This window comes from Papio anubis, chromosome 13 (genome assembly GCF_008728515.1).
Source record: "Papio anubis isolate 15944 chromosome 13, Panubis1.0, whole genome shotgun sequence".
Lineage (NCBI taxonomy): Eukaryota > Metazoa > Chordata > Mammalia > Primates > Cercopithecidae > Papio > Papio anubis.
Genome location: NC_044988.1, coordinates 90,210,415 through 90,225,701, shown reverse-complemented (window position 1 = coordinate 90,225,701; position 15,287 = coordinate 90,210,415). Strand labels below are relative to the sequence as shown.

The 15,287-nt window shown below is 44.0% G+C and overlaps 1 protein-coding gene across 5 annotated transcripts in view; it reads left to right on the top strand.

Annotated features, from left to right (window-relative positions):
* CDK5RAP2 (CDK5 regulatory subunit associated protein 2) overlaps window positions 1-15,287 on the top strand; it is a 185,303-nt gene that overhangs the window by 42,914 nt on the left and 127,102 nt on the right. For all 5 annotated transcript variants that reach the window (XM_031654462.1, XM_031654463.1, XM_031654461.1 and 2 more), the window contains 5 exons: window positions 242-396; window positions 6,171-6,333; window positions 7,511-7,564; window positions 8,372-8,491; window positions 11,142-11,234. In XM_031654462.1, coding sequence (XP_031510322.1) covers window positions 242-396; window positions 6,171-6,333; window positions 7,511-7,564; window positions 8,372-8,491; window positions 11,142-11,234 — 585 coding nt within the window. The remainder of the gene's footprint in view (window positions 1-241; window positions 397-6,170; window positions 6,334-7,510; window positions 7,565-8,371; window positions 8,492-11,141; window positions 11,235-15,287) is intronic.

Genomic DNA, 15,287 nt, shown 5'->3' with positions numbered 1-15,287 from the left:
ATACAGTTCTTACAGAGTTGAGTCTTTTCCGTTGGAAATGCCTATTGCGCTTCAGGATACAAGAGGGAAAAATGGCTGGCAAGTGTATTTATTACCGATTCTCTCCATGTATAGTACAATTCAGGGAGGGGAAATGTGCTGGAGAAAAAGTCATAAATATTTATATTTTAATCCAATTTCCTTTCAAAATGTTCCCAATTGTATTGAAAAATTGCATCAAATGCATTTAATTTAACTCTAGGATGTGAAAGCCGCCCAAGCAGAACTGGAAAAGGCCTTTGCAGGGACAGAAACGGAGAAGGCTCTTCGGTTGAGTTTGGAAAGCAAGCTTTCAGAGATGAAGAAGATGCACAAGGGGGACTTGGCAATGGCTCTGGTCCTGGATGAGAAAGACAGGTCTGGCTCTTGTCCCTGTCATACCCTGACATCACATTATCTGGCAGCGTGTTCCCTTTTCTTCCCTTTTATCCCTCCCTTCTCCCCGTGTTTCCCACAGGACTTGAGTGACTAACGGGAACAAGTCCAACACAGTTAGATAGAAAGAAAACTACGGAGAAAATCAGGAGGAAGAGAAAAGGAATAGCATAGTCATATGAGGTCAGAGATAGTCTACTGATAGACATTCATGCTGAAAAGTTCTACTCAGATACTAAAGTTAGCATTTGATTTTGCCCGTAAGCTTCCTGGAAGTCAAAGGAAAAAGGGTAGAGACAAGATTCACATTGCAAATGAGGTAAAACAAGCTAGTAACTCAGGAGAAGTCCAGTTTTACTTGGCACAATCAGAGGAAATTTCTCTTGTGGTTCTTCCGAAAGTGAACAGTGAGTGACTGCCCCCACAAGAAATACCAGTGAATTCCATGTGACTTATTTTCCATCATATCTTTTAATGCAGCCCAAGGCACAAATTAGTACAGGGCAAGGTGTCAAAAATAAAACCGTGTTGACCAAATACAGAGCTCTTTGATGATCCATGATAAAATGGATGCCTTCTAGTCTATTGGATAGTTGATATGGCCTTTAGGCAATCCTTTGTGCCCATCGTATTTTGCAACCAAACTTTTGGTAAAAACTTGTCAGGAGAAAGCTGATTTTATTGCTTACCATAAACCTTACATTTTGATACTCTTGCCTTATTTTGGCAGTCACTAAGTGGAAGGTTAACTAAATCTAAGTCCAACTGCTGGCTAACCTGTGACCTATCTGTTGAAGAGCTGAGCTTGGAATTTGATAGAAATTGTTCTAAAGCAAATGATCTGTTTCAGAGGATACTGACTGGCTCTGTTTTCTTGGTCATTTGGTGCCTTCCCCCTGCATTGACGAACACTACTGTGTTGTTTAGGTGCTTGGCCTAACTGCCTGGTTTCTCAACTGTTGTCTGCTTTTACTTCTGCCTTGGTACTACCTGTGGAGATTGGAGTCTGCTGCTTGGAAAATCAGATGAGCAAATCCTAATCCTTGGGATGGGATTATCTGTAAAAGAGAAGTAAATAGACCCAGAGGGAGAGCCCATGCCTCCATGTAAGTGCCCTAGCTTCAGCATTTGGAGGTGCGAGCATTTATTTGGTGCTCTGCGATCTTTTCTTAGCTTTGATCTGGAAAATGAAAGTTTTATGATTAATAATTTCAGGGTGAGTGAGGAAACTGGGTTCCCCATGGACCTCAGTGGAGTGAATATGTATCATCTCAGTTTACCCATTTGAGACCTTGTGTTTTTCTTGACTTCATGGCTAGGAAGAGAAACTTCCCTGGGATGTGCCCTCCTACTGAGCCTCCCCCCAGAATACTGCCCTTTCCAGGCACCACCCATGGAGCCACTAGACTAAGAATTCCACAGAACCATTTCTGTGTTCCCTTGTATCTCTGCCAACCCATCAGCAGTGAAGCCCTTAGAAGGCTTATGGGTTTGTCTTCCTTGGGAGCTACAGGTCTGGAGCAGTTAAACTGGGAGTAGGGGACCCAGGGAATAGAATTTGTGAGCAGCCACCAAAGAAGAAACGACTGGCAGAATTCCTGGCGCCTGTGAAGGGGAAGGAGAGGGTTTGGGATAGGTTTGAAAAGAGGTCCTGGGACAGAGTGAATAGAAAAGGCCCTCTGAGGGGCCTGACAGATGCTGAGCAGTCAGTTCATTGGTTCTATTGGATCTTTATGCCTTTTGTTCAACAAATATTTCCTGAGCATCTTCCACTCAGCACAGTGGTGATGAGAATGTAAGAGGGAGTAATACAGCCTGGGTTCCTCTCCCCAGGAATCTCATTGTTTGAGTTGAAGCTTATCATCCAGCAGGGTGGGAGGGGTAGAGGGAGGAGCAAGATGATAAGGGCTAAGTAGGATCAATGCTGGGTTAACAAATTTTATCGAATTCAGTTTAGAGGGATTAGGAAAAGTTTCCTGGGAAAAGTACTGGGATGAGGAAGAACTACTTGGACAAAGAAAGGGAAGTAAAGGAACAGTGCGACTGAAAGTCCTGAGGCAAGAAGGAACACGGCAGGATCCAGGCACAGGAGGGTGCATAGCCTGGCCTGAGTGCTGTGTTCTGGAAAGGAGTGGGGAAGAGGTGAGGAGAGGGAAGCTGGGGGGTGACATGGACCTTATTGAAGAATTTGAGTTTTATCCTAAAGGCATACAAGAAGCCACCGAAGAGTTCAAGGTGGGGCTTCGGGGAATGACAAGATCAGATTTAAATTTAGAAAGATCTTTCTGGCTGCCCTGAGGGAATGGATTGGTGCTGGGGCTGGGTAGAAGACTAGTTCTCAGGCTGATGCAGAAATCCTGGAAAGAGCTGATGGTGATCAAGGTGGACGTGACAGAGCTGGGAATGGAGGAAAACAGGCCAGAAGGTAGGGTAGACATGATGGGCTTGAAGGACTTGGTGACTGATTGGATTTGGGGGATGAGGGGAATGGCTACAGTGACACACCCTTGCCCAGGTGTTTTTTTTGTTGTTTTGTTTTGTTTTTTAAGATGGAGTCTTAACTCTGTCCTCCAGGCTGGAGTGCAGTGGTGTGATCTCGGCTCACTGCAACCTCTGCTTCCCAGGTTCAGGTGATTCTCTTACCTCAGCCTCCCGAGCAGCTGGGATTACAGTTGCCCGCCACCAAAAAAGCCTGGCTAATTTTTGTATTTTTAGTGGAGACAGGGTTTCACCATGTTGGCCAGGCTGGTCCTGAACTCCTGACCTCAGGTAATTTGCCAGCCTCCCAAAGTGCTGGGATTACAGGCATGAGCCACTGCGCCTGGCCCTTGCCCAGGTTTTGAGCATGAGCAGCTGTGGGGTGGTGCAGTTTATTGAATTTTGTAGGGGGGAAAGGAAGAAGAAGAAATGTTTTCGGGTGGAGGGAGAGGGAAGATGATACCTTCAGTTGGCACGTGTTGGGTTTGAGGGCCTGTGAGCCTCAGTGAGTGGAGTCTAGGATGTGGTTGGGTGTATGGATTAAAGCTTGAGTTAAAGGAAGTATAGATTCATTCCTTAACCAACCACTGAGTGTGGCCTTGGGAATGCGTGCTGGGAATGCAGGGCTGAACGTTCTCCTGCTTCTGTGGTGCTCTCAGTGTGGGAGGGGCTAGATGTTAAGAAAATATATGTCGTGATGGATGCTGTGATAAAGGTGAGCCCAGGGTTCTGTGCTGTGACAAAAGCAAGGTGTGATCAGCTCTGCCTGGGCGTGGGATGGGGAGGGCTTGTCAGACAAGGAGTCCTGAGAGTTGGGTGAGGACGCTTTGCCAAGCAGAGAGAACAGCACATAAAGGTACAGAGCCTGGCACATTTTAAGGTGATCCTAGAGGAGAGTGGTCCTCTTAGCATGTGCCACAGAAGCTTGATTGTTCATCTTTTTTGGAAGGGGGACTTTGGGAAGGGTTAACGTGTATCAAGTACTTACTGTGTTCTAGGTGGTGGAGTCTGCATGGATGTTGGATCAGGGCTTTGTTGAAGGCTGCATCTTCCTGGGATTTCCCAGAGGTCTGGCTGGACAGGCACCGAAACCCAATGTATCAGTCCTGTGAATGCAACTGTCTCTCAGGGATAGCTGTGTCCCAGGCGCACTCCCAGAGACCAGTGCAGCAGTCGGATGCCAGCTCTGGATTTTTGCTCAGGTTGTGGCCCTTTTTGTGGTGAAATTCTCCTGGTTGTAGGATCAGTATGTTCCCTCCCTGAAGGCAGGCCTGCCTAGGAAGCTAAGTCAAGGTCAAGTGGTTAGCAGAGAACTGGAACCAGAGTCCTTGGTTTTGCCCTCATGAGATGGATCTAGATCTGTGACACAGATCGACTCACTGTTGGGCAGGGCAAGGTGTTGAATCTTTAGGGCCCAGGAACCCCTCACGTGGATGGATGGACTCCGCCAATATCTTTCTGGGGTCCCACCACCCTTTTTAAAGGTGCATGCTTTAGCTACTTTATTGCCTTCAATCTGGCCTTTGAGCTGCTCTGTGTCTTTAAGGCAGTTAATACTGGGAAGCCCTGCAGATCAAATATGCCAACAGATATGTTCTATTTGGCTTACAGTATTTTTTAAAGTGTGAATTAGTTGCCAATATGTAAAAAATTGAATTTCATGCAGAAGTCTGGATTTCCACCTTCTCTTTAAAACCTAGGAGATTGGCAGCCCTGGGTATCGTCTTGCTGGATTGAGGCTACCCCTCCCCTTAGATGGGCCTGGTGCTCCAGCTTGGCCACAGGAGTCCCCACCAGGCCTGCCTACTTTTTCTATTCCCTATCTAGAACTTGCTTTAAGGTAACTAAAAAAAAAAAAAAAAAAAAAAAATCAGTTTTATTGATGTAAAATTACATACAACACAGTGCTTCAATTTTAAGTATTTATAGTTTGGTGACTACCTCTCTCATCGATTATGTGATGATTTCAAAGTTGAGCCCCTAGAGGGCAATCTTACACCTCTTTCCAGGTTTTCTGGGGTATTGCACTGGTGCTGCCTGGCACCCTGTGTCCTAGTGCATTGCTAGGTACTTCAGTTACCTTTGTCTCCCTCTTTACCTTCATCCTGGGAAGCTGTGCTTCACTAGGGCAGCTCTGTCTGACTGCAAAATCTTTGTTCTTTCTACCAAACTAAGTTGCTTTCTAGGCTTAGCTGCAGAAAGGCTATTCTGAGGGTCTTCTGACGAAATGCTAATTGTTACATGTTAAAAAAAAAAGTAATAATTGTAGCAACTGTCATTTGTTGAGTTCCACCATATTCCAGGAGCAGTGCAAGATTGTTTTAAATAGTTTGTCTCCGGTCCACAATCCCAAGTCACCCCTATTTTGTAGCTGAGGAGGCACAGGCTCAGAGAGATTGAATTACTTGCCATGGCCAAGGGGCAGTTGATATGGGATAATTTGGTAATTATATTGTGTTATTTGATAACACAGCCCAGAGAGGGATATGTTCAGCTGTTCCTGAGGGGGGCACTAGGGGTGCAGGTAGCAAAACTTCCTGGAGGGGAGGTGATGCTTAATTAGCTCTGGCAGGATGAATGGGTGTTTGTCAGGTAGAGGTGGGGGTGAGGTGGGGGTAGGGTGGGAAAGGGCCTTTTAGCTAGAGGAATAGCATGAGCAAAGGCGTAGAGGCATGAAACAGTCTGGCTTTGGGAGAGAACTGGAAGTGAGGCTACTGAGTGGAGATGGAGAGGGCGATGGTTTCCTGTGAGACTGAAGCTGTCGGCAGGGGCCTCTGATCTGGTAGGCTCTAAGACCTGGGACCTGGAATGCCTGGAAAGGAGTTTCACCTTTATCTTGAAAGTCAGTGTTTTTAAACTTTGCCCTGAGAAGCCTTGGCAAGACATTCCGTTTTTTCCACACTCACCTGAACAGCTCTGCTTCATTGGTTTTGTTTGCTTAGGTTTCAGTGACATTTCTTTTGGAGAGAGGACTTCTTGGCCAAAAAAATTAGTAGTCCACTGCTGTTGGTGGGGGCCGTTGAAGGTATTTGAATAGGATCACAGCTTGGTTAGAGTCTAGAAGCTCAGAGTTGAATTGACTGGAGGCAGGCAGGGGACCAGTTAATGTCACACGAGTTCTGGCGCATCATCTCCTACCTGCAAAATGTGATTCTGTTTATGTTCAGCCATTGTATATGTCTACTTTGAAGATATCTGGCCCCATTTCCTTCCTCCCCCTGCTCCACTGAGCTAAGAGAACAGCTTAGAATTAATATTTAAATTTTGTTCTCTTTTAGACTGATTGAGGAGTTGAAGCTGTCTTTGAAGAGCAAAGAAGCTTTAATTCAGTGCCTTAAAGAGGAGAAATCTCAGATGGCATCTCCTGATGAGAGTGTGTCATCTGGAGAGCTCCGAGGACTTTGTGCTGCTCCAAGGGAAGAAAAGGAGAGAGAAACTGAGGTGAGGCGACGGGACATGAAGAGGAGACTTTAATTAGCCAACCAGACTCCTGTGGGAGATGGAATGTGCATTCAGGCCTCATGGTTCATACACAGCCTGCTTCTAAATATGAGACCATTGTCAGCTGAGGAGTGAGCAGAAACTGCCTTTGTCAGGGGCCCTGACGTTCTTTTTCCTTTTCAGCCTCCTGCTCCTATAAAGAGTTGCTTAAAAAAAAACCAGTCCCTACCTGCTTGCCTCTGTTTTACCATGTGTTGATTTGTTGTTACCTGGGGACTTTATTTTCATCCTTTGGGTTTTCTTAGGATACAGTTGTGGTGCATTGTTTTCCATCTTGCCTTTTGGTTAGAAGTAGGTGTGAGGCCAACTTTGGTCTGCAACTTGAGAGGTAGGGTGGGAAGGGGACTAACTTGTATCGGGCTTGGCAGCATGGGAGGGGTTCAGTATACCACCTCGTTCAATTCTCCCAGCCACCTGGCGAGGTAGAGCTCATGGTCTCCTTGTCAAGTTTAGAAACAGGCTCAGAGGAGTTGTTACATTTTTCCAGGTTCCAAGAGATGGGTTACTAGTAGCCGACCCCAAAGCCTCCCTGGACTCCTGCCCCCGCCCTAGGCGGCCTCCCCAGCAAGCTCTTTTGAAGAGGTTGGGCAGGCCAGGGAAGTGGAGGTAGGTCTTAGTCTAGGCCTTCCATTCTTGTTGGACCAAGAGTAGCTGCTGCATGTGGTATATTCACATTGGGGATGTTCTGGTTGTTCACAGAAAGTCTTGGTTTCTTCATGGAGCAGGGCCTGTGTTCCTACCACAGCAGTGAATGCGGTAGCCTTGCCAGTTCATTTTCATCTGTAATCCACAGTTGTTTCCTGCCCCTCCTCTTAACTCTCTTTCCCACTTCCGCGGCACGGCCCTCTAGTAGGCCTTCATCTTGTTCAGCAGCACCGTGGTTTACTCTCTGTGGGGCTGGTGATCAACCAGAGTAGGTTGTTGTCTTCACATTTTTCTTCATTCAAATCAGGTGGGGTTTTGGGTGGGGCGGAGAGAGGGAGGGGACACTTGTTTTAATGAGTTCCACAGTAGTGGGGGAAAGTGAGTAAGCGACAAGGACGTGCTCATTCTAATTGTTCTGGAGAAGCTGTTGGATTGCAGTGCCTTCTTGACACCAATTAATGCCTTTTCTTAGGCTGCACAAATGGAGCATCAGAAGGAGAGAAACAGCTTTGAAGAGAGGATCCAGGTATGTTGATATGGTTTTAAAAAATGTATTGAAGATTTAGTCTATTCTTGCCTCTTGTTTTATTGAGTACAACAGATAATTCTGTGTCACAGTAGCTGTCATTCATTGAATGCTACTGTATGACAGTCGAGCATAAGGTACTCTAGAAAGGTTTCTTAATCTTTGCAGTAACTCTGTGAAGTAGGCATTCCCATTTTACAGATGTGGTACCTGAGGCCCAGAGAGGTGAGGTCACTTGCTTAAGAGCACATAGCTAGGAAGAGGTAGAGCGAAGATTTGGACCTGCCCATGTGCCATGGTTCCTCTGTCACAGCAGGAGGCATTTGTGGCCAGCTTAGAAAGTGCTTTCACATCCATTATCCCATTTGATCCTCACAACAGCCTGAAAGGGAGGCGGTGGTGATTATCTTTAGAAATGAACTCAGACTATAAATGTATAGTTCAGTCTCCATCAAAAGGAATGAAATTAATGATCTGTTATTTCCCCCAAATAACCTGGTATGGTTTCAAAGACTCTGAGTGACTGTATTCAAATTCCAGAAGGCATTGGAATCCTTCCCATAGGAATAGCTGTCATCGTCTTAACTGATTTGATCCCCTTCCCTTCACCCAGCCCTGTTGCCGGGAGCGGTAACACAGTAACTTGGAGTTGATGCCACTATGTTCAGCTCCACTTGGAAACATTAATCACAGGTTGACAGGAATAAGATAGAATAACTGCATTTGAGTGTGCTCTTAAAGATATATTTACAGTGCATTTTGGTTGGAACACATCAACTTAGTGAATCTTTTTCTAATCTAATTTAGGCACTTGAGGAGGACCTGAGAGAGAAGGAAAGAGAAATTGCTACAGAGAAGAAAAATAGTTTAAAGAGGGATAAAGCCATTCAGGGTTTAACCATGGCATTAAAATCAAAGGAAAAAAAGGTATGTCTGATACATGTGAAGTAAGATTTTTCTTTATTAGCTTCTATGACTGGCCTGTCCTACCCTGAATTTTTAGCTTTAGATAAAAAGTTTATAAGAGAGATGAGATAGTATAGAAAGTGGGGAAATAATCCTCTAGTCAACCGGGTATTCTTTTGGAGTGTCTAATCCAGTGCTGTTCAATAGAAATATAATATGAGTTACATACGTGATTTAAAACTTTATAGTGGCCTCATTAAAAGAAGTAAAAAGAAGTGAAATTAATTTTAATTATATATATTTATCCCTCCAAACATAATCATTTCAACATGTAATCAATAAAAGTAATGAGATAGTTAACACTTTTTTTTCAGAACTGTTTGAAGTCTAGATATGTTTACAACACACCCTCAAATCAATCTAACCACATTTCACATGCCAAGAGCCACATGTGGCCAGTGACTGCTGCATTGGACAATGCAGGTCTAATCTTTTGAAGGATAACAGAAGAGTGAGATAAAGGAGTTTTGGGAGGCAAAGCCATGACTGTGAGTTGGTTAAAGAGCTACCTGAATGTTGCCTTTGTGATCCAAGGTGGTAGCTGATGGTTCTGTGCTGTTTTCTTGTCCTTACTATGGCAATCTGTTGTGTCCTAGTAACTATGCAAGGAACAGACACAGAGAAGAAAACCCAGCTCTGCTTGCAAGTCTATTGGGGAAGAGAGAGTGATGAGGGTTGTGATTGAGGGAAGTGTAGGGAGCTGGGGAGGCAGAGGGAAGGGGTCCTGATCCAGATTAGGTGTGGATGTCCGGTGTGTGGAGCAGTGCTTAGAGGAGGAGGTGCCTGAGCTGCATCTTAAAGGATCAGTAGGAGTTAGTTGGGAAGGAAGGCGGACAGGGGGAGAACACTGGTCAAGGCGTTTAGTTAGGAGAGACCCCATATGCACCACAGACAGTTTGGAGTTGTCAGAGCACAAAGTGTAAAACTTAAAGGAGGCGAGAGAAGAAGGTGAAGCTTTTTCAAGTGGCCAACCAGTGGGGGTTGGGGAAACTAATCATATTGAGCTGCTTGAGTGGCACTGAAGGCCACTGAAAACTCTTAAGCACATTTTCATTTTGGAGAGGTCTCTGGCTCTATCTGGAGAGTGAATTGCAGAGGGAGAGAATAGAGGCTGGGAGACCAGTAGCCTCGGTGAGAGCCAAGAAAGGCAGAATTAGAGCAGTGGGCACAGCAAGTAGGAATGGATGGGGAGGGGCTTATTTAAGAAATAAGATTCGAAGTAATTAGAAATAAGGTTGGGAAAATTTGAGGATTAGATGTAGGACTTCAGAGAAGCATAGTGAAGGATGACTTCAGGTGTCTGGCTTGCATGACTAGAGGTATGGTGGTACCATTAACTCAGCTCAAAGTGTGGATAATGGAGGTTGATAGCAAGATCTGGGGCAGTGGTAGATGTGATGAATCTGTTTAGAAAGTGCTGACTTTGAGGAGCCCGTACACCATCCAGATGAGATGTCCAGGAGGCAGATAATGTGCATGCCTAAAGTTTGGAGAGTGCTCAATCCTAAAGAGGTCAATCTAGGAATCCCTTGTGTACAGGTGTGAGTTAAGATTCTGAGAATTGACCTACTTACCTAAGAAGAGTATAGAATGGGAAAGAAGAAGATTGGTGATGGGACTGCAGAGGACATCAGAATTTCAGGGATAGGGAGAGGAACGCACAAAGGAGACAGAAGGAATGGTTGCAGAAGTAGGAAACTGACCAGGAAACTGGTGGTGTTGCTAAGCAGTTTGAATGATCACCAGTGTCAGGTGCAGCAGAGATTTGCCTCCTAGTAATAGTAGTCCTGGTGGGCATGGTGGCTTATGCCTTTTAGGATCGCTTGAGGCCAGGAATTTGAGACCAGCCTGGGCAATAAGGTGAGACTGTGTCTCTAATAAAACTACAAAAAAGTAGCTGGATTTGGTGGTGTTCACCTGTGGTCCCAGCTACTTAGGAGGCTGAGGTGGGAGGCTTGCTTGAGTACGGGAAGTTGAGGCTGCAGTGAGCTGTGATTGGCCACTGCACTCTAGCCTAGGTGACAGAGCAAGACCCTGTCTCAAAACACACACACACACACACAAAAGTAGTCAACATTGTATCACTTTTGGGGAGTTCTAGGCCCAACTGGGACCAGAAGCCTTCAAGTATGTCAGGACACTGGTGTCGGAGCTGCTCTGGGTGCTGGCAAAGTCCAGGGTGTGGCCATGGTGGTTCATGGCTAACTCTGGGGTGTAGGAGAAAGTCACTGGAGGATGAGGAATTTGGGGAATACCCAGGCTAGGTTGTTGGGCAGGTCATTTATAGGGATAGTAATAATAGTAACAGTATGACCAAGGCATTATGTTAGCACCAATGCACATTACCTCGTTTAACACTAATAACACAATAGCTGGGTGAGTGGTGATACCCTCATTTTACAATTGAGGAAATGGAGTCTCCAAGATGTTGAGTACCTTGCCTGAAGTTATCCAGCTAGTAAACGGCTAAACTGGAAATCCCACTCGGATCTTTTCTGATTACAAAGCCCTTGATTATAAGCACGACACAATTGAGCAGGAAAAGCGTGTGGGCTGTGCAGAGAGGAGAGCCCAGTTAGATACTTGGCTGGTATTCGTTATATTTCCCCAGGTTGAAGAACTTAACTCTGAAATTGAAAAGCTCAGTGCTGCCTTTGCTAAAGCCAGAGAGGCCCTGCAGAAAGCACAGACCCAGGAATTCCAGGTAAGTGTTCACTTGGCTTGTCTCTTTGATCCTGACCCCTGGTGAGGTGAGGACTTTGCAGCTGAAAGAACTTGGATGATTTTAATAAGGAAAACTGTGGGTGGTCTTTAGTGATAGAATTCTTCGCTCAGTCTAATTAAAGGGAAATTCTCTACCAGATTTGGGAGATTTTCTAGCCCCCTCCTCAATATGGTAATGATAAATACCTCCACAGTTAGGAGTGCTAAGTGTGCTCTGTGCTAAGTAATAATGCAAGATAATGTGGATTATCTCATTTAATCTTCACCACCCTATGGGGAAGGTAATCATCATCCCTCTTGTGTTTGTACTTTTTTTTTTTTTTTTTTTTGAGAAGGAGTATTGCTCTGTTGCCCAGGCTGGAGTGCAGTGGCCGGATCTCAGCTCACTACAAGCTCTGCCTCCCGGGTTTAGGCCATTCTCCTGCCTCAGCCTCTGGAGTAGCTGGGACTACAGGCACCCGCCACCACACCTGGCTAGTTTTTTGTATTTTTTTAGTAGAGACGGGGTTTCACCATGTTAGCCAGGATGGTCTCGATCTCCTGACCTCGTGATCCGCCCGTCTCGGCCTCCCAAAGTGCTGGGATTACAGGCTTGAGCCACCGCGCCTGGCACTTTTTTTTTTTTTTTTTAAAACAGAGTCTCACCCTGTCGCTGCGGCTTGAGTGCAGTGACGCAGTCTCTGCTCACCGCAACCTCTGCCTCCTGGGTTCAGGCAGTTTTCCTGTGTCAGCATCCTGAGTAGCTGGCATTACAGCCCACCACCATGCCTGGCTAATTTTTGTATTTTTACTCGAGTCTGGGTTTCACCATGTTGGCCAGGCTGGTAGCGAACTCCTAACCTCAAGTGATCCGCCTGCCTTGGCCTTCCAAAGTGCTGGAATTACAGGAGTTAACCACTGCGCCCAACCATATTTGTGAGGTTTTGAGACTCAGGAGGGTGTGCAGCTTATTCACTGTCACACAGTTAGCAAGTGGCAGAGCCAAGATTTTAGTGTAGTAATTGCTAATAATAGCAAGAGACATTTATTGAACACATACTATGTGCCAAGGCCTGCTAAGTGCGCTCCATAGATTATCTCAGTTATTTGCACAGCAGCTCTATGAAGTAAGTATGATTAATATCCTTTTTTTTTTTTTTTTTTTTTTTTAACTGCTGAGGAAATCCAAGTTAGTTTCTAGTAACTTGCTCAGGGTCCCAAAACTGGTAAGTAATAGAGCTAGGATTTGACTCCAGAGCCAATCTGACTCCAAAGGCTGTGTTTTTACTGTCATCCCATATCTCCCTTACCTGGCTGCTTTGGTCCCAGCTGCTCTTTTCCAGACCTTGATGTTTTTGACCTGCCTTTTCTCTCCTCCCTCCATCCCCACAATGTTGTACTACAAGGACTCCTGCTGGTCAGCCCCTCTTTCTTCCTATTTTTAATTTCATGTTTTAAATTATTTTAATAATTTAATAAATCAATAAAGTTTCATCATCAAAGTAAGTCCATACTGCCTAAAGCTTCCTCCTCCCACCCCTTGCACTGATGTTGCTTTTGGTTGTAATGTAGAAGTTAGAAGTTAAATCTGATTTAAGACTGATTCCCAAAATTCATATCCCATGCCTTATCTTTTGCAGAGCTTTGATTCACAGTAAGAATAATTGAAGTAATTTGGCTTAAATCATGGTACGCTAGGAACATAGACAAATCTTCGCTTTTGGAATCTCAGACTTGCCTTCGCTCACCATTTTGACAGTGGTTGATGAAATGGAGCTAAGATTACACTTTAGACTGTTTCTCTTTTTCCTTGCCTAGAAAATAACAAGCTTCAGAAGCTGAATTCTTAGGGAAATTATGTTTCCCATTGCTTGGGAAAAAATCTGTTGGCTGCTGATAGCCAGAGAGAGCGGTATAAACATTGTGATATTTTACTGGTTATGACGGGCCTTAAAGGAAAGAAAGGAATCTTATAAATTTAAATGTTACCCAGATTTATTACATACATTTAACTTAATAACCCCTGTCTTAGTCAAAAGACTCTAAGAATGAGTTTTGAGGTCTTACAATGTACAGTGTTGGTCGGGTTTCTTATCTTGCAGCACACAGAGATCAGGAACTGTTGTAACTCCTCAGGTTATACATGTCAGGTTGGCTCTTCAGAAAACGCTCATTTAATCTTTGCCCAAGGAGGTAGCAGATTTACTAATCAGCGAGTTTTTGCCGGACTTGAACTCAAGTCTGTCTTCAAAGCCTATGTTCTTTCCACTCCTCTGATTGTGTGTGAGTAAATGCACACAATACACCTGTGTTGACTATCTCATTGTGAGGCATATGTAGTTTGAATGGTGCACAAATACACGTAAATGCATTTTTTCCCCCATGTATTGGGATCTTTTTGGGATATCGTGATTTGAGCCAATTGCAGCATGAGTTAAATAGCCAGCGTTCACAGGGTTGGCATCAAGCCTGACACTGAAGCAACAGCAGGTGATATTTAAACTCTTGAAGTGATTGCCAAAGTTCAGAAGTACAGAGGTGTGAATTCTAGTAACTGGTATCACTGTGAAGGTAATAGTGTGGGCTGGCTGCTGCTACCTCCACACTCATTTAAAAAAAAACTTTCAAATTGGAAACGGTATCCTCCCAGCTATTAAATTAAAAATGCACATTGTAGGAAATTTATAAAATACTTAAAGTAGTAGTGAGAGGTTGATAGAAATCATCAGTAAACTCACCTCTTGCCTTGACTCTGTGCCTCGACTCTAATGCGTATTTGTACATATATACATATACACTTTAAAAAATTAAATAGGATTATAATATGTATTTTGTTGCATGACCATTTTTTAAAATTTAACATTCTTGCCATGGCAGTATATATAGACCTACCAAGTCTTTTCTTTTTTAATTTTTATTTTGAGATAATTGTAGATTTACATGTACATTCTTTGTACCCTCTACCCAGTTCTCCCAAAGGTAACATCTTGCATAATTGTGATGTAATATCAGGACATTGACATTAGTGCAGTCCTTTGACCTTATTCAGATTTTTAGCAGTTGACCTGCATTCATTTGTTTATGTGTGGGGGTGTGTGCATGTTTAGCTTTGTGCTACTCAATCTTTTTAAACAACTAAGTATAGTCCATTATATGGAGGTAACATTTTTACTGGGAAGAATGTGGAGTGGGACATGGATTTGAACCTTGACTCTGCTCTTGCAGAGAGCAAGTAGTAGTAGTATAGTCTCTGTATTAGTACATTCTCATGCTGCTAATGAAGACATACCCGAGACTGGGAATTTACAAAGAAAAAGAGGTTTAATGGACTCCTCTGTATAGCTGAGGAGGCCTCACAATCATGGTGGAAGGGGAAGGAGGAGCAAAGACACATGTTACATGGCACAGGCAAGAGAGCATGTGCAAGGGAACTGCCCTTTATAAAACCATCAGAACTTGTGAGACTTATTCACTATCATGAGAACAGCATGTGAAAAACCTGCCCCCATGATTCAGTTACCTCTCACCAGGTCCCTCCCATGACGTGGGAATTATGGGAGCTACAATTCAGGATGAGGTTGGGGTGGAGACACAGCCAAACCGTATCACTAACTCTAACCTTGGGCAAGATATTTGAGCTCTTCCAGCCTGTTTGTGCATTATAAAATCTAGATAATCACCCAAGGTTTAAAGGTTTAAATAAGAAAGTGTACCTGGGCTCAGTAAATGTTGTTAGCTCACCCTTAAATTAGGTCGTATTTGGACAAAAAGGTTTAAATAAGAAAGTGTACCTGGGCACAGTAAATGTTGTTAGCTCACCCTTAAATTAGGTCGTATTTGGACAAAAACAGAGTACTTTGGTCTGTTTTTCAAATTCTTGGTTAATAGTGTTATTATATATAGCTTTTGGTTTGTGAAGCCTATTATTTTTTGATTGGGAATGAAAGATAATGGAGTAGGTAAAGGAAAAGTAGAGCTAGATTTATTTATGTTGTACCCACTGAAATGGCAATTTATGTATCATATGCTATATGAGAGATATATCATATGAGAC